Source organism: Macaca mulatta, chromosome 13 (assembly GCF_049350105.2).
Source record: "Macaca mulatta isolate MMU2019108-1 chromosome 13, T2T-MMU8v2.0, whole genome shotgun sequence".
Lineage (NCBI taxonomy): Eukaryota > Metazoa > Chordata > Mammalia > Primates > Cercopithecidae > Macaca > Macaca mulatta.
The window spans coordinates 88,070,001-88,095,368 of NC_133418.1; the positions used below are offsets into that span (position 1 = coordinate 88,070,001).

General features: G+C 38.2%; 1 protein-coding gene and 1 non-coding gene across 3 annotated transcripts in view; both read left to right on the forward strand.

Moving 5' to 3' along the window:
* Window positions 1-25,368, forward strand: part of STRN (striatin) — a 122,695-nt gene that overhangs the window by 90,016 nt on the left and 7,311 nt on the right. For both annotated transcript variants that reach the window (XM_015112104.3, XM_077959727.1), the window contains 5 exons: window positions 2,608-2,744; window positions 10,653-10,828; window positions 12,499-12,546; window positions 19,674-19,795; window positions 22,887-23,054. In XM_015112104.3, the coding sequence (XP_014967590.1) occupies window positions 2,608-2,744; window positions 10,653-10,828; window positions 12,499-12,546; window positions 19,674-19,795; window positions 22,887-23,054 (651 nt within the window). The remainder of the gene's footprint in view (window positions 1-2,607; window positions 2,745-10,652; window positions 10,829-12,498; window positions 12,547-19,673; window positions 19,796-22,886; window positions 23,055-25,368) is intronic.
* On the forward strand, window positions 12,860-12,961 carry LOC114671990 (U6 spliceosomal RNA). Its single transcript, XR_003722192.1, has one exon. It is a non-coding gene; the product is annotated as a U6 spliceosomal RNA (small nuclear RNA).

The following is a 25,368-nucleotide window of genomic DNA, read 5'->3' on the forward strand; positions in this document are numbered from 1 at the left end:
ACAATTCCTTTTCTTCTTTAGTAAATGTTTAGAGTTGTTTGAACTTCTCAGATGATATAGGTATTTTGGGTAAAACCTATTTTTATTTTTGCTACTGTATTGTATGGTGGTTTGATAATGTCTTAATTTATGCTCTATTTTGTTCCGATGAGGATTTTAAGAGTTTGTCACTACTGTTTTTAAAAGCAAGTAACTATTTTTAAATTTTTTTTAAAAGACATGGTCTTGCTCTGTCGCCTAGGTTGGAGTGCAGTGGTGCAGTCATAGCTCACTGTAGCCTCAAACTCCTGGGCTCAAGAGATCCTCCTGCCTCAAGCCTTCCAGGTAGCTAGGACTAGAGGCATGCACCACTGTGCTTGGCTAATTGTTAAAAAAAATTTGTAGAGGCCGGGCGTGATGGTTCATACCTGTAATCCCAACACTTTGGGAGGCCCAGGCGGGCGGATCACTTGAGGTCAGGAGTTTGAGACCAGCCTGGCCAACGTGGCAAAACCCCATCTCAACTAAAAATACAAAAATTAGCCAGGCATGGTGGCATTAGCTACTTGGTAGGCTGAGACAGGAGAGTTTGCTTGAACCTGGGAGGCGTAGGTTGCAGTGAGCTGAGATTGCACCACTGCACTCTAGCCTGGGTGACAGAGCGAGACCCCTGTCTCAGATTTTTTTTTTTTTTTTTTTAAAGAGATAGGGGTCTCGCCCTGTCGCCCAGGGTGGTCTCAGACTCCTGGCCCCAAAGGGTCCTCTCACCTTGGTATCCCAAAACACTAAGATTACAGGCATGAGCCTCCGAACCTGGCCAATTCTTTCATTTATTCAATGAGTATTTATTATCATACATGATTGAATATAAATCTGAAAAATGTCTTGTACATGTACTAGTCAATACAGTTGACTTGTTTCTTTTAAGAAAATTACCCCTTTAGCAGCTAGGGTTTGAACTACTAAATTCATCTTATTGAATCACAAATGTTTGTCATATATAACCACCTCTAGGAAACTACTCAAAGACCATCTCTGACGTTTGTCAGAACAATTTGCATTTATGGAGAGTGACATTTTGTTATTGACCAAATTAAATAAAATCATTAATATGACATTTTGCTTTTGACTGATTTTTCTATGATGGTTGTTGAAGGAATTGGATTGGTATGTTCAAAATGTTACAAAATAGGATATTTCAAGTTATTCACAAAGTAAAACTGACATTTTTGAAGTACACAGTTCACAGTTAATGAAAGTGTTCAAATGGACACTTTAAATTTTCTCACCAGGTGTGGTGGCTCATGCCTGTAATCCCAGCACTTTGGGAGGCCGAAGCGGGTGGATCTCCTGAGATCAGAAGTTTGAGATCAGCCTGGTCAACATGGGGAAACTCCATCTCTACTAAAAATACAAAAATTAGCCAGGCATGGTGGCAGGCACCTGTAATCCCAGCTACTTGGGAGACTGAGGCAGGAGAATCGCTTGAACCCGGGAGGCGGAGGTTGCAGTAAGCTGAGATCACGCCATTGCACTCCAGCCTGGGCCACAGAGCATGACCCCATCTAAAAAACAAAAAAACAAAAACAAAAGCAAAAAATTTTCTTTACCGGGTGCGGTGGCTTACGCCTGTAATCCCAGCACTTTGGGAGGCCAAAGCAGGTGGATCACTTGAGGTCAGGAGTTCGCGACCAGCCCGGCCAACATGGTGAAACCCCATCTCTACTAAAAATACAAAAATTAGACAGGCATGGTGGCACGCATCTGTAATCTCAGCTGTTCGGAAGGCTGAGGCAGGGAGAATTTCTTGAATCCAAGAGGTGGAGGTTGCAGTGAGCCAAGATGTCACCCACCACTGCACTCCAGCCTGGGCGACAGAGCAAGACTGTCTCAGAAAAAAACATAAAAAAATAAAAAATGTTATCTGAAGTAAACATTTTTAGATGAAGTATAATATACCTACAGAAGAGTGCTGATATTACAGCTCAGTGAATTGTCATCAAGGTAGAATTATTACCCTCCCATGTCACCACCCCTTAAGTCAACAAGTAGAACATTACCAGGGCCCTAGAAGTCCTGTGTTGCTTCTTTTCTTTAATCACTACCCCTCTCCTGCCCAGCAGAGGTAATCCTGACTTGTAACACCACATATTGATTTTGTCACATAAACAGGCACATTTTAGAGTTTGACCCATTTTCATTTGAAATTTTCTATACTCTTCTAGGTTATAAAATTAATGAATTATATTTTGAATGAGACCAGCACTTGTTACATATATTTAGTAATTAATAGAAATTGTTTAGGTAATTAGCATGAAATATCAAACAAGGAAAACTTACTTTCCTATAGTCATTATTTTTTATATAGTGAAAATGAAAGGACAGTGGATTCTTAGATTTGTTTCCTGTTTTACTTTTCTAATTAGTTGATGCCTTTACCTGTGGTTAAGATATGGAAAAAGCAATAAATTATTTAGGATTTTCTGCTCACTGAATTTTATTGTGTTTAAAAGCATTTAAAAACGATTAAGTGTATACGTGCACTATAAGAAATTTGATGCAAGCAAATGAAACTAAATGTTGGCTCCTTAGAGATTTTTAAATGTTTCCTTTGTCTTCCCTCTTCAGTGGAAGCATTGACATTTCCTCCTTCTTCTGGAAAGTCATTTATCATGGGAGCAGATGAAGCCCTTGAAAGTGAACTGGGACTTGGAGAACTAGCAGGCCTTACGGTGGCCAATGAAGCAGACTCCCTAACTTACGATGTAAGTAGTAGTTTTGTTTTTGATGTTTTTACTTGGTTTTTAAAAATAAAAACTTGCGCTGGGCGCAGTGGCTCACGCCTGTAAATCCAATGCTTTGGGAGGCTGAGGCGGGTGGATCACTTGAGGTCAGGAGTTCAAGACCAACCTGGCCAACATGGAGAAATGCTGTCTCTACTGAAAATACAAAAAATGAGCCAGGCATGGCGGCAGGTGCCTGTAATCCCAGCTACTCGGGAGGCTGAGGCAGGAGAATTGCTTGAGCCTGGGAGGCAGAGGTTGCAGTGAGCCAAAACCACACTACTGCACTCCAGCCTGTGCAACAGGGTGAGACTCTGTTTCAAAAAAGTAAAATAAAATAAAAAGTTGATTTTATAGAAAATGAAGACAGTGGTAAAACTTCTTTACAAATATAGAACTTGGTTCAGTTTCCATTGAAAACTTTGAAAGATACATAAAGAAAAACTAACATTTTTCCATAACCTAGAGATGAAAATTATGGGCTTTACCTAAATCCATAATTTAGTATGATTTGTGTATTGGTTTTTGATAGGGGAAAGAATTCCTTTTTCCATTACCAAATTTGAATTTTGTTTTCTGTTTCAGGGCACCAGCAATTAGTTGTAATTCATGCCTACCTAAACAATATTTGCTTTGCTTCTTTAGTACATAAGTCAATATCCTATTGAGAAGAGATTTTAAGTATTAGTAGGTGTGGATGTGTACAGTGTGCTTTCCAGATGTTAAGGCTGACCCATCAGAGATTTGGACCAAAATTGATATCTTTGTACCTTTGTGCATACATTTACTTAATTCCAAACAATTGTTTTATAAATGTGTTTATAATTCCTCATCACAATAAATGATTTATTAGAAAAATAGTTGCTTATGTCATAGGTAAAGTATTTATAACCTGCCTTATTTCATTAAATTTCTCTCACTTTGATAGTTTATGATCTCTGTTGGAAAACACAATGTATCTCTTGCAGCACACCCACCATCTAGGGGATGTAGGATGGATGCCTAAGCAAATCATAGGTATGGTAAAGAAGCACTCCAAAGAGGAACGCTTACCACCCACTCCTCTTCATACAGATAAAAAACTCCCAACCTCTTTGCTAAGCCCATTAGTAAGTCTTTTGGGTTCTACCTCCAAAAACAGTTGAAAATCCATATACTACTTTTCACTTTCTCTCCTGGTCCATTTTTTTCTTAGAGCTACTGCAATAACCATCTAATCTAAACGGGCTCCTTGCACTCCATTCTCCACAAATATGATACAGATTTACAAATTTATTTTATTTTATTTTTTTAAAGCAGGGTCTCACTCTGTCACCCAGGCTGGAGTGCAGTGGCTTGATCTCAGCTCACTGCACCCTCTGCCCCCCCGGGCTCAAATGATCCTCCCATCTCAGCCTCCCAAGTAGCTGGGACCATAGGCACGCACCATCACACCCAGATACTTTCTTTTATTTTTGGTAGAGACAGGCTTTTGCCATATTGCTCAGGCTGGTCTCAAAACTCCTAAGCTCAAGAAATTCACCCGGCTCAGCCTACTCCAAAATGCTGGGATTACAGGCCTGAACCACCATGCCTGACCTGTTACAGATTTTTAAAAAATCATTTCTAAGCTGGGCACAGTGGCTCACGCCTGTAATCCCAGCACTTCGGGAGGCCGAGGTGGGCGTATCACGAGGTCAAGAGATCAAGACCATCCTGGCTAACACAGTGAAACCCAGTCTCTACTAAAAATACAAAAAAATTAGTTGGGCGTTGTAGCGGGTGCCTGTAGACCCAGCTACCTGGGAGGCTGAGGTAGGAGAATGGTGTGAACCCAGGAGGTGGAGTTTGCAGTGAGCTGAGATCACACCACTGCACTCCAGCCTGGGCGATAGAGTGAGACTCCCTCTCAAAAAAAAAAAAAAAAAAAATCATTTCTACTTCCAGTGTTTTTGTTGCCTTATATTTCATATTTGTCTTTTTAAAACACCATTGATTTTTGCTTTTTTTTGGTAATCTTTGATAACCTGTGTCTTTTATTTGGAGCATTCAATCCTTTTTTTTTTTTTTTTTTTGAGGCAGAGTCTCACTCTCCTGCCCAAGATGGAATGCAGTAGTGTAATCACAGCTCACTGTAGCCTTGACCTTCTGGGCTTGAGCCATCCTCCCACCTCAGCCTCCCAAGTAGCTGGGACCATAGGTGTACACCACCATGCCTGGCTTTTTAATTTTTTGTACAGACGGGATCTTGCTATACTGCCCAAGCTGGTCTTGAACTGCTGGGCTCAAGTGATCTGCCCACCTCAGCCTCACAGAGTGCTGGGATTACAGGCATGAGCCATTGTTCCCGGCTGGGGTAGTTTATTTTTTATTCAACCTTCCACCTTTCTACTACTTGGAATTTCTATACTCTTTCGCTACCCTTCAATGAGTACCCTGGAGAGTATCATATAGGTTTTTATCAAAATTTTCCATGCAAAGACCTTATAATGCTTTTAATTCTTAATTCCCACCCTACTTACATGTCATTCTTGTTAACACATTTCTGAATATGTTTATCTTCTATAAAAAAATTGTTTTGTAAACTCTACATTCAGTTAGGATTATTTATTTTACATTTTACATTATCCTTTACACATTTTGCTTTTTAAAATTCTTTTCTGCATGTCTGTCCATCTGGGATCACTTTCCTTTCACCTGAGGACATTTAGTATTTCTCTTTAGTGAAGGTCTGTTGGTGTCCGGTTCTTTCTGTGTCTTGTTTTCTGAAATATCTTTGTTTAGCCTGAGTGGGTCAACTGTTACTGCACATTGAATTCTAGTTGGCAGAGGTGGTTTTTTTTTACTCTAAACATAGTATTTTACTGTCTTTGTTTTATGTTTTCTGCTAAGGTCAACTATCATTTCTGTTGTTGGTCGTTTAATGGTAGTCTGATTTTTGTCACTAATATTATCTGTGTCTTTTTTTTTTTTAGCCAAGGTTTGTTTTCCTTTTTTATTTAAGTTTCTTGAAGTTCTTAAATCTTTATGACTTGATATATTTTCATCACTTTTGTAAAGTTCTCAGCCATTTCTCTTCGAGTACCACTTTTGCACCTCTATCTCTCTTTCTCTTCTCTTTTTGGAACATAGTTATATGTGTGTTACACCCTCTTCCTCTTCTTCCTGTGACCTCTGTCTCCTATTCCCTTTATTTTTTTAATGACTCATCTTTCAATTCACTAATTCTCTCTTCAGTAATCTGTAGTCAGTAGTTAAGCCCATATGTTGAGGTCTTACAGTTTTTTGTTTTGTTTTGTTTTGTTTTTGTTTTTGTTTTTGTTTTTGTTTGAGACACAGTCTTGCTCTGTCATCCAGGCTGTAGTGCAGTGGTGCAATCTCAGCTGACTGCAAGCGCCACCTCCCGGGTTCATGCCATTCTCCTGCCTCAGCCTTCCAAGTAGCTGGGACTACAGGTGCCCGCCACCATGCCTGGCTACCTTTTTTTTTTGTATTTTTAGTAGAGATGAGGTTTTCACCGTGTTAGCCAGGATGGTCTTGATCTCCTGACCTTATGATCTGCCCGCCTCCACCTCTCAAAGTGCTGGGATTACAGATGTGAGCCACAGCACCTGGCTAGTTTTTGTTTCTTGAATTTTTTTTTTTTTCTTTTTTTTTTGAGACAGAGTCCTGCTTTGTCGCCAGGCTGGAGTGCAGTGGTACGATCTTGGCTCACTGCAACCTCTGCCTCCCGGGTTCAAGCAATTCTCCTGCCTCAGCCTCCCGGGTAGCTGAGATTTCAGGCACATGCCACCACACCCAGCTAATTTTTGTATTCTTAGTAGAGACAGGGTTTCACCATGTTGGTCAGGATGGTCTTAATCTCCTGACCTTGTCATCCACCTGCCTCAGCCTCCCAGAGTGCTGGGATTACAGGTGTGAGCCACCGCACCCAGCCAAATTCTTTTTTTTTTAGATTGTTTACAGATTTCTTCCAAAATTTTCAGTCTTGTCTTTTATCTCCTTGGACGTAATCAACATCATTATTATTATTATTATTATTATTATTATTGAGACAGAATCTTATTATTTTAGCCAGGCTGGTGTGCAGTGGCGTGATCTTGACTCACTGCAACTTCTGCCTCCTGATGGAGGCTCTCCTCCCATCTCAGCCTCTTGAGTAGCTGGGACTACAGATGTTCACCAGTACGCCCAGCTAAAGCATGATTATTTTAAAGTTGAATTGGAAACTCTGTAGTTCTTTTATTGTTATGTGTTGTTTCTGCTCATTTTCAGTTATATTGTCTTACATCCTTATGTACATGATTATTTTTATTTTCAAGAAACTGTTATTTGAAAAGTTGTCTGTAGAAATAACTTCAGACCAAATGCTATAATTTAAATTGCTTTTCTCAGATGTATGCAGCCACTACCTCTGGGATCTGGGATCGATTTATTTCATTTTGAATTTTTACAGTCCCTGCAAGGCCTTGGCTTCTTCTAGTTCACCCTTATGTGTAGGATGCCACACTTTGAAATCATAACCCAAAGCAAAGTGGCTTACTGAGCCCAACTGTCATGGCAGGTTCATCAATTTGTATCCCCATGACACTTCAAAACTGTCAGAAAAACTGCTCAGCCTCTCAGCCGCCCCCTCTGGAATCAGAAAACAGCGTCTGGGGAAAACAGCCCAAATATTGGACTCACCTTTTAGGCCTCTCTTCTTCTCTAGATTTTGGCCTGATTTTTCTTCAGTATTTGGTCTCTGTTTTTTATATTTAATTCTGTTTTTCTACTTGTCCTTAGTGCAGAGGTGGTCCAAATTACCTGACTTGTCATGGCTAGAAGCAGAAGTTCCCATTAGATACTTCTGTTCTCTCTATTCTAGCCCCACAAAGAGTTTATCCAGTATGTAATGTAACTTAGTCCTCTCTCCAGATAAAGCTCATTCTTTTTTCATAGTTTTTAATTGTTAGAAAACTTTGTGTTAGGTCTGTCACTCGGTTTTCAAAAGTAGTTCCTGGTTTCATAATAATACCAGTAATCTGTGGCTGTGTAACAAATTATGCCAAAACTTAGCAGCTTAAAACAAAAAACATTTATTATCTCATAGTTTCCATGGGTCAGGAATACAGAAGCAGTTTAGCCAGGTGATTCTGTCTTAGGGTCTCTAATGTAGTTGCAGTCAAGATGTTGGCAAGGGCTGCAATATCACCTGAAGACTTGACTTGTGGGGTGGATCTGCTTTTAAGCTCTTCCTGTGGTTGTTGGGAGGCCTTGGTTCTTTGTTGGCTATTGGGGGAGACTTTAGTTCCTCACCACATAGGTCTCTCCATGGGCTTTTCAGCATGGCAGCTGGCTTCCCCCAGTGTGAGTGCATGTGAAAAGAGAGAGCAAGAACACCCAAGATGGAAGATGTTATAACTTAATTTTGGAAGTAACTTGTTATCACTTCTGCTATATTCTGTTGGTGACAGAGACCAACCCCGTAATGTGGGACGGAACTATATAAGGTTTACCTATAAGGAAATGGAGCTGACTGGGGCCATCTTAGTGGCTGCCTACCACATTAAGACATTCAGAAGGAATTCGATTGCTCTTTCACCTGAAAGCCTTTCAGGTGCTTAAAAAGAGCAGACATGATTCAACTCAGCTTTTCTTCTTCCAGAATAAACAGCCCCAGTACTTACAGTAGTTCCTTGGATGATGTGTTTTATGTCTCTTATTATCCTAATTTGACAAGTTGTATCCATTTTTTTCTGCAGATGTTTTATTGAGGGTAACTTCTAAATTCCAGTGGCTTGGGTTTGAATCCAGGCCCCTCCACTTACTAGCAGGGTTCTTTGGGCAAGTCACTTCTCTTTTCCTGGTTTATCTAGTCTGGAAAGTAGAGATAATGTTATTTCCTTCTTCATAGAGTTATTTTGAGGATTAAGTGAGTTAATGCATATAAAGTATTTTCAATAGTGGTCAAAATAATGAATAATGCCCCAAATAATAGCTATTGTTAGTATTGCTGTATTTTTGTCTTTTGTAAATAAGTAGTGTTTCTCCAGTCTTTTACCAATACAGTCATACCTTGCTTAATGATGGGGATACATTCTGAGAAATGTGTTCATTAGGTGATTTCATTATTGTGCAAACATCGTAGAGTGTACTTACAAGCCTAGATGGCATAGGCTTTGCAAATCTATACAGCATGTTACTGTACTGTAGGCAGCTATAACACAATGGTAAATACGTATCTAAACATGTCTAGACATAGAAAAGGTGCAGTAAAAATACAGTATAAAAGATTTCAAAATGGTACACCTGTATAGAACACTTATCATGAATGGAGCTTGCAGGACTGAAAGTTGCTCAGAATGAGTCAGTGAGTGAGTGGTGAGTGAATGTGAAGGTGTAGAACATTACCGTACTGTTGACCTTGTAAACACTGTACACCTAGGCTGTGCTAAAATATATATAAAAAAACTTTCTTCAGTAATAAATTAGACTTAGCTTACTATAATTTTTTGCTTTATAAACTGAATTTTTAAAAACATTTTAACTTTTATAATAACACAGCTTGAAACAAACACATTGTATAGCTGTAGAAAAATATTCTCTTCCTTTATATCCCTATTCTATAAACTTTTTCCTATTTTTAAAATTTTAATGTTTATTTTACTTTTTAACTTCTTTGTTAAGAATGAGTACACATACACGCATATTAACCTAGGCCTATACAGGGTCAGGATCATCAGTATCACTCTCTTCTACCTCCACATCTTGTCCCACTGGAAGGTCTTCAGGGGCAGTGACAGTCATGGAGCTGTCATCTTCTGTGATAACAGTGCCTTCTAGTAGAATACTCTTTAAGGAACTGTCTAAAGCTGTTTTACAGTTAACTTTTAAAAAATAAGTAAAAGGAATATACTGTAGAATAAAAATTATAATATATAAACCAGTAACAGCAGTTAATATCATTATCCAGCATGTGTTCTGTACATAATTATACATGCTAGACTTTAATAGCACTGGCAGCCCAAATAGGTTTGTTTACACCAGCATCACCACAAACATGTGAGTAATGTATTGTGCTACAGCATTAAAACAGCTATGATGTTACTATAGGAATTTTTCAGCTCCATTATAATTTTATGGGACCAGCATCATATATGTGGTCCATTGTTCACCAAAATGTAGTTATGTGGCACATGATTGTACTTTTGCTACTCTTACTTAAACTTAGTCTGATTGCTAGCCTTGGAGTGTGAAGAATTCGTACCCTGTGGTGCTAGTGTAAATTCAAATATAATCTACCTCTTTAGCTTTTCTGTTATATGATTGGAATGAAAAAATAGTACTTTTTTTTTTTTCGTTTTTGAGATTGAGTTACCACGGAGGGAAAGAACATGTGTGTGTTTTACCAGTAGAATGCGTTCTTTGAGTTATCTCTTCCATTTTTAACATTTTATGCTTCCAGTTTATAAACTTTGTTTCCAGTTTGATGAAAAAAATTTAGCTATTAGAAAGTATTTAAAATCTCAAAAGTACGATATTTTAAAATGTTAGCAGGTTTAAAGATAGCTTAGTTTTTCAACTCTTGCCCAAAATTATATTTGTATACTATAATTTGTGTTAAATTACTTGGTCTTATTTAGCATCCTAATAAGATCTATTTTATGTAATTTGATTCACTTTTTATATTCAATTATGTTAATTGTTTTTGTAATAATACACCTTTCATATTTCTTCAAAGAAAACTAGTGTGGGGTTATTGCTAATTTTGCTTCTTGGTTTGGTTATTTACATATAAAAATTACATTGTTTTAAAAATTGCAAAGTGATGGTTTATTGACAAATCAGCAAGAATTAATGTTGAAATGCAATTTTTTCCCCCTATCCTGAACTAAGTGTGTAGATATCTTTGTTTTCTTTCTTTAATAGATAGCAAACAATAAAGATGCCTTGAGGAAGACATGGAACCCTAAGTTTACGTTGAGAAGTCACTTTGATGGCATCCGAGCCCTTGCTTTCCATCCCATTGAGCCTGTTTTGATAACAGCATCAGAGGATCACACATTAAAAATGTGGAATTTACAGAAAACAGCCCCAGCCAAAAAGTGAGAATATTCTACTTTGACATACTTGAATATTTTAATTAACATTTTCAGCAGAAAACGACATATTTTATTTCTATTAAATTTCCCAAATATTTCTTCTAGTTCTTTCTGCCATGTCATGTAATTTATTGTGTTTTTCCGTTTATACGACCTAATGGTAGGTTAGAAAACTGATGCTTAGGAAGATGTGGTGTTATCTGTTGGTTTCACCAGGGTTTGTGAATACTGATTACCGTCCTTATATATAACAGTATTTTTAAATGGCTGCTATATTTGGGGAGCCCCTTATCTGTACTGAAGGTTTTGACTGTTCCTATAAACAGGTATATGCATCTTTAAAATAATCAAATCTCCACCTCCACCCATTGTTTAGTAGATTAGACTTATGGGGTGGAGCAGAGAAAAGCCTCACTGGGATGAGTGGAGGGTCTTGCTCTTGTCTTTTGGCCTTAAGACTTTATGTACTTTCCATACCCACCAGTATGTCTAGACTCAGAGGCTAACTTAACTGCTGAAGTGCTTGCCTTGGCCCTTTAGTTCTTGTCTAAGTATGGATAGACGTGAGTTAGTATAAACCCTTTAAAAGTCACATAGCTAAACCTGATTCTACTTTCTTGGGTCCTTATTGGAGCTCCACTCCTTTGGGTCACATGTCAAAAAAAGAAAAAAAACCAGCATCTGCCAGCAAAGACCCTTTTGCAGTGTTGGGCACTTTGTTATTATAAGAGTCATCACTGAACATCAAATAGAGGAGGCTACAAAAATTTTACTACCAATGGAGGAAATCTGAGAGAGATCAGTGTCATTCATGCTGTGTCATACATAGGGTAGATGAAATATTTGATTTATCAGTCTGCTTCAGATAGCTCAACCAGATATTGCTAAAACCAGATGGACTTTCATATAGATTAGGTGTTTTCAGAAGAGAAAAATAGTTTACTGGCTATACATTGTGAGATAACAGGTCTATACATAACTGCAATACAGTGTAGAAATTGGTAGGTACATGACTTTAAATCCAGTTTCCATCAAAGTCATAGCCAGTATTAGAGTATAGTGTACCTATAATAATGGTGTTCTGAGTAGTGAATAAACTGATAATTTGGACAATCTCTTCAGTATGGAGGATAGACATATTAATCTTATTGGAAAGGCAAGGAAATAGAAGTACCATTTGCTGATATCCTACTATGTGCATGATTGTGTCCTGGGGTGTTTTTTAACTTGTAGAATCCTATTTAATCCTGTGATTATTTGGTGTCATTCCCATTTTTTTGTTTTGTTTTAAACGGGGTAATCTGAAGTTCTGAAACATTAAATAATTTGCTTAAAGTTCGCCAATTAGTGACAGAACTGGAAATTGAGTTCAGAAATGTATCTCTTCAAAGCCCATGTTGTTTCTCTTGAATGAGGCTGTCTTTCCCTTTAGTCAAATAGATTATGACAGGGCTAAAAATACTGTAACAAGATATTATTACTAAACAAGAATCTTGTTTCTTGATGCCATGAAAGTATAATTGGTGTTAAGTAAGCTTTCTTATGTATCATATAGTTGAGAATGGTATATTCCCATAATGTTTGTATTTTTAAAGGCAATTTTATGACATATGTTCAATTATACTGTTTATTACTGAAACTTCGAATGTTAAAGTCATCTCTCTCTGATTTAGGAGCACTTCTCTTGATGTAGAACCTATCTATACATTCAGAGCCCATAAGTAAGTATATGCTTTTTCTTTATTTTAAACCAATATCTTTGTAAAACAGGCTGGTTAGGATATTTTATTTTCTTTCACTTACTAGGTATTCTTTGTATTTAGGAGTTTTTTTAAATGTAAAAGAATTTGGCAGATAATGTAATGCTAAAACCAAGTTCATCACTGCGAAATAGGGGTTTGCGCTTAAATTAGATTTTATTTACATGATGTTTAAGTAAGGTACATATTTATATCTTTAAACTAGAGCCAACTAGGTCTAAATACTAGAAATTCCAACTTTTTTTCCTTATATAACCTGGATTAAAATATTCAAGTACCTGCTTTGGCAGTACCTACCCTACAACTGGAAAGATACAGAGATCAGCAAGGCCTCAGTACAAGGATGACACAGATTCACGAAGGGTTCCATATTTTTCTTTTCTTTTTTTTTTTTTTTTTTTTTTTTTTTGAGACGGAGTCTCGCTCTGTTGCCCCACCTGGAAGGCAATGGCGTGATCCAGTAGAGACAGGGTTTTACACTGTTGGCCAGGTGGTCTTGAACTTCTGGGCTTCAACTCTTGACCTCAAGTGATCCACCCACCTCAGCCTCCCGAAGTGCTGGGATTACAGGTGCCTGGCTGAAGGGTTTTGTATTTTTCTAAATGTGGAAACAAAAGAATACTAGCCTGGCGCGGTGGCTCACACCTTTAATCCCAGCACTTTGGGAGGCCGAGATGAGTGGATCACGAGGTCAGGAGATCGAGACTATCCTGGCCAACACGGTGAAACCTTGCCTCTATTAAAAATACAAAAAAAATTAGCTGGGTGTGGTGGCAGACATCTGTAGTCCCAGCTACTTGGGAGGCTGAGGCAGGAGAATGGCATGAACCCACGAGGCGGAGCTTGCAGTGAGCAGAGATCGTGCCACTGTACTCCAGGGTCGCAGAGCAAGACTCCGTCTCAAAAAAAAAAAAAAAGATTACCAGCTACCACAAAAACACAATTGGTTACATAGACCGTTGACACTTTATAGCAACTACACAATCAAGTATGTGTAATAACCAGCTAACAACATGATGACAGGATCAAATGGGCACATATCATTGTTAACCTTGAATGTAAAAGGGCTAACTGCCCCAATTAAAAGGCACATAGTGGCAAGTTGCATAAAGAAGCAAGAGCCAACTGTATTCTATCTTTAAGCAACCCATCTCACATGCAGTAACCCCCATAGACTCAAAGAAAAGGGGTGAAGAGCAATCAACCAAGCAAACGGAAAACAGAAAGAAGTAGGAGTTGCTACTCTAATTTCAGACAAAAAGACTTTAAACCAACAAAGATCAGTAAAGACAAAGAAGGACGTTACATGACAGTAGAGGATTCAATTCAAGAAAAGTCTTAACTATCTTAAATATATATGCACCCAATACAGGAACACCCAGATTCATAAATTCTTAGAGACTGTCAAAAAGATTTAGATAACTATACAATAATAGTGGGAGACTTTAACACCCCACTGATGTATTAGATCATCAAGGCAGAAAACTAAGATATTCAGGACCTGAACTTGATACTTGACCAAATGGACCTAACATATATCTACAGAACTCTCCACCCCAAAACAACAGAATATACATTCTTCTCATTTGTACATGGCACATATTCTAAAATCAACCACCCTCCTGGCCATTAAACACTTCTCAGCAAATTTAGAAGAACTGAAATCATACCAGCCACACTCTCAGAGCAAACACAATAAAAATAAAAGTCAATGGCTGGGTGCAGGGGCTCATGCTTGTAGTCCCAGCACTTTGGGAAGCTGAGGCAGGCAGATTGCATGAGCTCAGAAGATCTAGACCGGCCGGGCGCGGTGGCTCACGTCTGTAATCCCAGCACTTTGGGAGGCCGAGACGGGCGGATCACAAGGTCAGGAGATCGAGACCATGGTGAAACCCCGTCTCTACTAAAAAAAAAAATACAAAAAAATTAGCCGGGCGCGGTTGTGGGCGCCTGTAGTCCCAGCTACTCGGGAGGCTGAGGCAGGAGAATGGCGTGAACCCGGGAGGCGGAGCTTGCAGTGAGCCGAGATTGCGCCACTGCAATCCAGCCTGGGCGACAGAGCGAGACTCCGTCTCAAAAAAAAAAAAAAGATCTAGACCAGTCTGGGCAACATGGCAGAACCCCATCTCTACAAAAAATACAAAAATCAGCCACTAGTGGTGATGTGTTCCTGTAGTCCCAGCTCTTCAGGGGGCTGAGGTGGGAGGATCACTTGAGCCCGGGAGGTGGAGTTTGCAGTGAGTCGAGGTCATGCATCTGCACTCCAGCCTGGGCAACAGCAAGTGATAGCCTGTCTCAAATAAATAAATAATAGAAGTCAATACCAAGATGGCTCAAACCCATCCAGTTACATGGAAATTAACCAGCTGTTGAATGACTTATTGGTAAATAATGAGAAATGAAGGCAAAAATCAAGAAATTCTTTGAAACTAATCAAACCAAAGCTACGACATACCAGAATCTTTGGAAGGCAGCTAAAGCTGTGTTGAGAGGGAATTTTATGGTGCTAAACACCCACATCAAAAACTTAGAAAGATCTCGGCCAGTGCAGTGGCTCACAGCTGTAATTCCAGCACTTTGGGAGGTTGAGGCGGGCAGATCACAAGGTCAGGAGTTTAAGACCAGCCTGGCCAACATGGTGAAACTCCATCTCTACTAAAAATACAAAAATTAGTTGGGTGCGGTGGCATCCATATATGCACCTAGTACAGGTGTAATCCCAGCTACTCAGGAGGCTGAGGCAGGAGAATTGCTTGAACCCAGGTGGCAGAGGTTGCAGTGAGCTGATATCCCGCCACCATACTCCAACCTGGGCAACAGACTGAGACTCCGTCTTAAAAAAAAAAAAAAAAAAAAGTTAGATATCAAATTAACAACTTAACATCACACACAAGAGAAAACCAACCCCAAAGCTAGCAGAAGACAAGAAATGACCAAACTCAGAGCTGAACTGAATGAAATTGAGACACAAAAAAACCATATAAAAGATCATTGAAACCAGACGTTGGTTCTTCGAAAGAATAAGATAGGTAGACCACTAGCTAAACTAATAAAGAAAAAAAGAGAAGATCCAAATAAACACAACCAGAAATGATAAATGTAATTTTACCACCAACCCCACAGAAATACAAAAACCATCCAGAAACTATTATGAACATCTCTGTGCACACAAACTAGAAAACATAGAAGAAATGGATAAATTCCTGGAAACAACATCCCAAGACTAAACCAGGAAGAAATTCTGTGAACAGACCAATAATGAGTTCTGAAATTGGATAGTAATAAAAAGCTTTCCAACAAGAAAAAGCCCAGGTTGAGATGGATTCACAACTGAATTCTACCTAGCGCATAAAGAAGAGCTGGCACCATTCCTACTGAAACTATTCCAGAAAATTGAGGAGGGGCCAGGTGCAGTGACTCACGCCTGTAATCCCAGCACTCTGGGAGGCCAAGGTGGGTGGATCACCTGAAGTCAGGAGTTCGAGACCAACCTGGCCAACATGGTGAAAACCCCATCTCTACTAAAAATACAAAACAATTAGCTGGGCATGGTGGCAGGTGTCTGTAATCCCAGCTACTCGGGAGGCTGAGGCAGGAGAATCACTTGAAACCGGGAGGTGAAGGTTGCCATGAGCCAAGATTGCATCCATTGCATTTCAGCCTGAGCGACAAGAGTTATGAAACTCCATCTCAAAAAAAAAAAAAAAATTGAGGAGGGACTTCTCGCTAACTCATTCTATGAGGCTAGTGTCATCCTGATACCAAAACCTGGCGGAGATACAACAAAAAGGAAAACTTCAGGCCAGTATACAAAAAGGAAGACTTCAGGCCAGTATTCTTGATGAACATAGACGCAGAAATCTTCAACCAAATACTAGCAGGCAGAATCCAACAGCACATCAAAAAGCTAATCCACCACAATCAAGTAGACTTTATCCCTGGGTTGCAAGGTTAGTTCAGTATACACAAATCAATAAATGCGGTTCATCACATGAACAGAACTGAAAACAAAAATCACATGATCATCTCAATAGATGCAGAAAAGGCTTTCAATAAAATTCAGCATTGCTTCATTAACCCTGAACAAACTAGGCCTTGAAGGAACATACCCCAAAATATTAAGAGCTGTCTATGACAAGCTCACAGCCAACATCACACTGAACAACAAAATCTGGAAGTATTTCGCTTGAGAACTGGAACAAGACAAGGATGCCTACTCTCACCACTCCTATTTAATATAGTACTGGAAGTCCTAGCCAGAGCAGTCAGGCAAGAAAAAGAAAAGGCATCCAAATAGGAAGAAAGACAGTCAAACTATCTTTTTTGCAGACAATGTAATTTTGTACCTAGAAAACGCTATAGTCTCTGCCCAAAAGCTCCTAGATTTGATAAAACAACTTCAGCAAAGTTTCTGGATATAAAATCAACGTATGAAAATCAGTACCATTTCTATATACCAGTAATGCCCAAGCTGAGTACCAAATCAAGAATGCAGTGTCATTCACAATAGCCACACAAAAAGTAAAATACCGGCCGGGCGCGGTGGCTCAAGCCTGTAATCCCAGCACTTTGGGAGGCCGAGATGGGCGGATCACGAGGTCAGGAGATCGAGAGACGATCCCGGCTAACACGGTGAAACCCCGTCTCTACTAAAAAAAATACAAAAAAATAGCCGGGCGAGGTGGCGGGCGCCTGTAGTCCCAGCTACTCGGGAGGCTGAGGCAGGAGAATGGCATGAACCCGGGAGGCGGAGCTTGCAGTGAGCTGAGATCCGGCCACTGCACTCCAGCCTGGGTGACAGAGCAAGACTCCGTCTCAAAAAAAAAAATAAATAAAATAAAATAAAATAAAATAAAATACCTAGGAATATTGTTAACCATGGAGGTGAAAGATCTCTACAATGAGAATTACAAAACACTGCTCAAAGAAATCAGAGATGACACAAAGAAATGGAAAAACATTCCATACTCATAAGAAGAATCAATATTGTTAAAATGGCCATACTGCCCAAAGCAATTTACAAATTCAATGCTATTCCTATCAAACTACCAATGACATTCTCACAGAATTAGAAAAAACGTTTAAAATTCGTATGGAAACTCAAATAGCCAAGGCAGTTCTAAGCAAAAAGAACAAAGCTGGAGGCATCACATTACTGATTTCAAACTATACTACAGGGCTATAGTAACCAAAACAGCATGGTACTGGTACAAAAACAGAAACATAGACCAATGAAACAGAATAGAGAGCCCAGAAATAAAGCTGTACACCTACAACTTCAACAAATCTAATCTTCAACAAAGTTGACAAAAACAAGCAATGGGGAAAGGACTCCCTATTCAATAAATGGTGGTGGGACAGATGGCTAGCCATATGCAGAAGATTGAAACTGGACCCCTTCCTTATACCATATACAAAAATCAATTCAAGATGGATTAAAGACTTAAAGGTAAAACCTAAAACTATAAAAAATGTTGAAGAAAACCTAGGGAATACCATTCTAGACATAGGCCCTGGCAAAGATTTCATGATGAAGGCACCAAAAGCAATTGCAACAATGACAAAAAAAAAAAAAAAAAAAAAAGACAAATGGGACCTAATTTAACTGAAGAGCTTCTGCACACGTTAGAAACAGAGTAAATAGACAACCCACGGAATGAGAGAAAATATTTGCAAACTATGAATCTGACAAAGGAACAATATCCTGAATCTATAAGGAACCTAAACAAATTAACAAGCAAAAAACAACCCCATTAAAAAGTGATCAGAGGACGTGAACAGATAGTTTCCAGAAGAAGACATACATGTGGTCGACAGGAAAAAGTGCTCAACATCACTTATTATTACAGAAATGCAAATCAACACACGATGAGATGCCATGTCACACCAGACAGAATGGCCATTATTAAAAGGTCAAAAGATAACATGCTGGCAAGACTGTGGAGAAGAGGGAACACTTAAATGCTACTGGTAGGAATGTAAATTAGTTCAGCCACTGTGGAAAGCAGTTTGGTGATTTCTCAAAGAAGTTAGAACTACCAGTCAACCCAGCATTATTAGGTATATACCCAAAGGAATATAAATCATTCTGCTATAAAGACACATGCATGCATGTGTGTTCATCATAGCACTATTCATAGTAGCAAAGACATGGAATCACCCTAAATGCCCATCAGTGGTAAACTGGATAAAGAAAATGTGGTACATACACACCATGGAATACTATGCAGCCATAAAAAATGAGATCATGTCCTTTGCAGGAAAATCATGGAACTGAAGGCCATCAGGTTAAGCAAACTAATGCAGGAACAGAAAACCAAACACTGCATGTTCTCACTTACAAGTGAGAACTGAACATTGAGTATACATGGACACAAGAAGGGAACAATAGACACTAGGGCCAACTTGACTGTGCAGGGTAGGAAGAGGGTGAGGATTGAAAAACTACCCATTGGGTACTGTGCTTTTTTCCTGAGTGATGGAATAATATGTACAGCAAACCGCCAAGGCATACAATTTATCTCTAGAACCAACCTGCACATGTACGCTTGAAACTAAAAGTTAAAAAGTTTTTTGAGAATTGTTTGTGTGTGTGTGTGTGATGATGCATTTCATTTTTTTTTTTTTCTGTTTCTGTTTAAGGAATGTGCCTTTTCTCTTGATTTAGCACAGAGATTGGCATACTTTTTATATAAAGAGTCACATAATAAATATCTGACTTAGGCTGTTAGGCTTTTAAAAATATTTTAGGATTTGCTAGTCATATAATTTCTGTTGCATGTTATTGTTTTTTGTTTTGTTTTGTTTTATAACCCTTTAAAAATGTAAAGACCATTCTTAGCTTGAGGACTGTACAGAAACAGACCAGTGGTTGGATTTGACATGCAGACCATAATTTACCAACCTCTTAAACCAGAGGAAGAAAAATGAACAGTGCTTTGCTAGTACCTGAGTTTTCAGGTACTAGCTTTTATAAAAAGCAGAAAAATAGCCATTTGGGTAATTAAACATGCTTATTTTTAACAAGTCATATTATCAGGTTGGTTTTTGAGAATAGCAATTGATTTATTTTTTTTTTAATCTCCCAGAGGTCCAGTGCTTTGTGTGGTAATGAGTAGCAATGGTGAGCAGTGTTACAGTGGTGGTACTGATGGACTGATCCAGGGCTGGAATACCACTAATCCCAACATCGACCCCTATGATTCTTATGGTAGGTGATTTCCCAAAGATCTGAAGGAATAAAATTGATTTTTTAAACACATTTTTTCATAGAATATAAAAGGAAGAGATAGGAGATTTTTGAAAATAGGTAAAGAGAACCACATCTTTATTTTGTGAAAAAGGACTTCTGTATTTAGGAATTAACTTGATATACAATGCTAAAAGAAGAAAAGAAAAAAACATTCTTCTTGAAAATACAGTTCCCACTTCTCCAGAGTCTTATTTATTGGAAATACAGGCTTGATTGACAGTTGTTTTCTTATTTTAGGCATCTGTAGAGTTCTTGGTACATTATTACTAAGCCGTAGTAACATTTCATCACTATTCTTGTCAAACAACTTTTAAGGAAAATGAATATTGGTGCCATCCCCTTAGTCAATTATTGGAGGGCTGTAGAAGCTAATAATTTAAAAAGTCCATGACACCAAAATAGGTAAAAGGCCTCAAAAGTTAAGAAGTGCCCTTTAGTTTTGGGAACAGTACCATACATCATAAATACATATTATAATCTATCAATAGATATTACCATAAATTCATTTGTAAAAACTGTTTAGGAATTGGCTATTTTGGTTTTCTGTTAAGTTCTAGAGTAGTTTGAAGTATCACATTTGTCATAAAAGCATTTTAATTCAGTCATTATTTTAGATTAATTTTACCACCAAACCAGAGTAAGGATAAGAAATTCAATAAACAAAATTTTTTCCCAGCATTTATTTAATAAGCATTAATATTTTGTGAAAAGTAGCCCCACTCTCCCCCAATTCTCTTATAAGTTATCTGTTCTATGCCTTTCCTTACTTCCTTTACCTCTCTGCTAGAGAATCAACTGTCCCTCATTCTGTCCTAGGCCAGTCTTTCCCATTTTGACTTTATTCATTTTAGTTTGTTTTGGGACTGTACTCGAATCTGTCTCTCTTTGCGACTGCATTCTAATCTTTTGCTCTTCTGCTTTTGTTCTCTTGCATCTTAATTAAGCCTTACTCTCTTTGCTTCCTTTGCATCCCCTCAGCAAATAAGTAAATTCGGGTACCTTCCATTCTGTGCAAGGAGAAGCCTTGACCCTGTTTCCCTCACTGGCTTCCGTTTAGTTCCTCTCATTCCCTCATGATCTGTTTCTTTGATGGTATTGTCTAGAAAACATAATTACCAGTTACTAATTTCATGTTTTTTCTCTGTGCTTCATCCTTCTGCATACTGGCTTCTGGCTCTAACACTTACATATAACAAGATTGTCAGTAACTAATTGCCTGATCCAAGAATATTTTACAGTCCTTATTTTACTCGATGTATTGGCTGTATCTGAGATTGTTAACAACTCCATCCTTTTTGAAATCTGTCCATGCTATTGGCATTTTGACACTTTGTGACAATTTCTATTCTCTGTCCTTCATAAACTGCTTTTATTTTTCTTGCCTTAAATATTGACATTTATCAAGACCCAGACCCTAACTTTTTTCAGTGTACAAACATTCCTTGAGAGACTGAATCTACATCTGTGCTTAAATCTTTGAGCTTCAGATTGACTACAGGAATTTCAGGATGACTGTTGAATGGTCTGTAAATCCTAGCATGTTCTGTGTTTCTTCTCCTGTATATTCTTTTTTAGTTGGTGGCACTATGAGAATCACCCAAACTAGAAACCTAAGAATTATTTTGGATTCCCTGTTCTGTCACACTGTCCCCACTTACTAATTACCTAGTTTTTTGGTAAAGACTCCCTGAATGTTTCTTGAATTTACTTTTTCTGCTCTGGCCCTCTCAGTGCTTCCCCTGGCCATAGGTCTTTGTCACTCTTTTTGTCTGCTGAAACAATCCCTTGCCTTTGTCTTGATTCTATCCAATCTGTCTTCTGTACTACTACCAAGCTTACCTTATTAAATACATACTTGATCCTGCTGCCCCTGGAGACAGATTCCTTGTTGCTTTCAGGATAATTTCCAAGTTCCTTAATATGTAGTAGAAATCACATCATAAACTAGATGCCCTCATCCCATCTACTTCCTGCTTCAAAGTCCACACTCCAGTAATACTGAATTGCTTATATATTTCCTTGCATATCATGCTGTTTCTTTTTTCATGTGGTTTCGTGGGTGCTACCTTCCTTGTCAAGCATTCTGTCCCCTTCATCTTCAGCTGGCTGACATCTGTAAATTCTAGGTTTCACTCTCCAAGTTTTCACTCATTCCAGTTACTCTCTGTGCTAACTGATGTCTGTCACTATTATTGTACTTTCAACCTTGTCTGTTGAGGACTGGGATAGAATTGGGTCTTAATCATATATTTGGCTCCATCATTGAGCATAGTGTCTGACACACAGTGTGTCTTCAATAAATATTTTATGGTATGTGTGACAGAGGGTATAAGACATAATACCATTGACATTTCCAGACTTAACATTTGTGAGTCTTCTTGAAAGTACCACTTCATAGAATCATTGTGAAGATTAATAAAGTTTCCAATTTGACTTTTATCATGAGACTGTGCTTACTTAACGTCCCCACTTCCCTCCCTCTTTCCCTGCATACACTATCACCACATCTCAGTTACTGCTGTTTGAGAATTTGGGATTCCTGTAGATGTCACTTCCTGTCCATTATGAATGTCGTATTTTCAGGAATAACTGCCATCCATCATATAGTAAGATAAGTGGACAGAAGGAAGTGTAGCCAAAGTGCTAAGGGATTTCAGAGAGGGAGAGGACCTCTCTGTTCACTTCCTCAGGGAGTATGAGTTGTGGTTTCTCCAAAGACGAATGAAATTCAAATGATTTTATATTAACATGCTTTAAAAATATTTAGACAAATGGAAGGACAAAAGGAAGGGGGAGGAAATACTCACTTTTTTTAAGGGGAAAGATACGTGCTTTTAAATTTTAATTTAAAAATTTTAAACTTTACATTTGTATATTTCCAAGCCTGTTTTGATTTACTGTAGCCTGTCAGAAGAATTATAGAAACCAAGAGTCATATTTTATACTGTTATCAGGTGCTGTTGTTTATATATTTTACTTTCTCTGAAATCTGAGTACCTTTGTGATTTTTTTTTTCTTTCTGATTTTGCATTTTTACTGTTTTGTATAGATCCTTCTGTTTTACGAGGCCCTCTGCTAGGCCACACGGATGCAGTCTGGGGTCTGGCTTATAGTGCAGCACATCAGCGTTTGTTGTCCTGTTCAGCAGATGGCACTCTGCGTGTATGGAATACAACTGAGGTTGCTCCAGCACTAAGTGTATTTAATGATACTCAAGGTACATACTTTAAAAAATCATTTTGCTGAATCCCCTATAAAACAGTTTATTCTGAAAACAAGCAAGCAGATAAATGATTCTCTGAACGCTTTATATTTAATATGAAAGTTTTTGAAGCAACGAAAGTGTGTTTGTTTGAATTTCCAACCTATGTATAATTTTGTTGTTGTTGTTTTGTTTTGTTGAGATGGAGTGTCACTCTGTCGTCCAGGCTGGAGTGCAGTGGCACGATCTCAGCTCACTACAACCTCCGTCTCTCAGGTTCAAGCAATTCTCCTGCCTCAGCCTCCAGCACACACCACCACACTCAGCTAATTTTTGTATTTTTTTTTTTTTTAGTAGAGACAGGGTTTCACTATGTTACAGGCCAGGCTGGTCTCGAACTCCTGACCTCAAGTGATTCACCTGCCTCAGCCTCCCAAAGTGCTGGGATTACAGGCGTGAGCCACTGCACCTGGCCTGTAATTTTTAAAGGAATGGTTTTTGGTGAAAGAACACACAGATTTTAGATTTTAAAAAATTAAGATATAATTTATATATAGTGAAAAACAGGTATTAAGGATACATTTCAGTGAGTCTGATAGATAAGTACACCCATGTAACTCATACATCAATCAAGACATAGAGTACGGGTGTGGTGGCTCACACCTGTAATCCTAGCACTTTGGGAGGCTGAGGCAGGAAGATCACTGGAGGCCAAGAATTTGAGATCAGCTGGGCAACATAGCGAGGCCCTGTCTCTACATTTTCTTTTAAAAAAAAAAAAAAAAAAAGACTATATTTGCCCATTCTCGTACCACTATAAAGAAATACCTGAGACTGAGTAATTTGTTTGTTTGTTTGCTTTTAAAATGTTTAATTGCCTGACGGTTCTGTACAGGAAGCATAGCAGCCTTTGTTTGGCTTCTAGGGAGGCCTCAAGCAATTTACAATCGTGGCAGAAGGCAAAGGGACAGGAGGCATGTCTTACATGGCCAGAGCAGGAGGAAGAAGGGGGTGGAACATACTTTTAAACAACCAAATCTTGTGAGAACTCTATCACGAGAATATCACCAAAGGGGAAAATCCGCCCCATGATCCAGTCACCTCCTACCAGGCCCTATTTCTAACCTTAGGGATTACAGTTTGACATGAGACTTGAGTGGGGACACAGATCCAAACCATATGACAGACAGAATATTTCCTTTATCTCCCCAAAGTTCCTTCATGTCTTTCCAAGTCAATCCCCTCCTCTCCTTATTCCCAACCGGAGGTACCCACTGTTGTGATTTCTTCCATCACAGATTAGTTTTATCTACTCAAACTTCATGTAAATGGAATAATACAGTATGTGTTCTTTGTATCTTGCTTTTACTCTTCATTGTAATGTTTTTTAAATTCATTTGTGTTATATCAATTACTTCTTTCATTTTTATTTGATAGTATTTCATTAAGCCATAATTTGTCTATTCATTTACATCTTGATAGATATTTGGGTTGTCTCTAGTTTTTTGCTATTTTGAGTAAAGCTGCTGTGAAAATTCGTATATTTTCATTATAGGTGTGTAGAGACTTAGAAGTAGAATTGCTGGACTTTCAGTTGGATGTTTATTTTACTTTATGTGAAATCACTAAAAAGTTTTTAAAAAGTTTTGTGGTTGTTGTACCATTTTACACCTTTGACAGCCATGTATGAGCGTTCCAGTTGCTCTGCATCCTTACAAAAATTTGGTGTTGTCAGTCTCTTTAACTTTAGCCATTCTGGTGGATGTGTAGTAGTATTTCATCATAATGTATTTGCATTTCTTTGATGGCTAATTACGATGAGCATTTCTTTTGTTTGCTTATTGGTTATTTGTATATCTTCTTCTGCAGTATACACATTTTTGAACTGTTAGCTTGCTGTAGTTAGATTTTGAGCCAAATGAAAAAATCAGATTATTATATTCACTTTATACGTTTCCTTCTATTTTTTATGTTTATAAATAAGCTCTAAGTTTTCGTGTATTCTAGATGGTAAATAAAAATACCTTCTTTATTCTTGAGCTATTATAACTTCTCTCCAGGCTTTGATGAGTTGTCTTCATATGGTATTTGCATGACTCTAACAATAAATAATAATTTAAAATTTTACTTTTTAATTTCTCTATTTTTGATGAGCTAACATTCCTAATAAGAGATGGGTTTTTTAAAATGAAGAATTCCCACTATGTCACTCTAAGCTCGAGGTTGAGTGGAAGCAGCAAAATTTGTAATTCATACATGTTTTCCATTTGCTTTCTGAATAAAGGCTTGCATTCCATGAATATATCAGCTGAGTAACAGGGAGAAGATC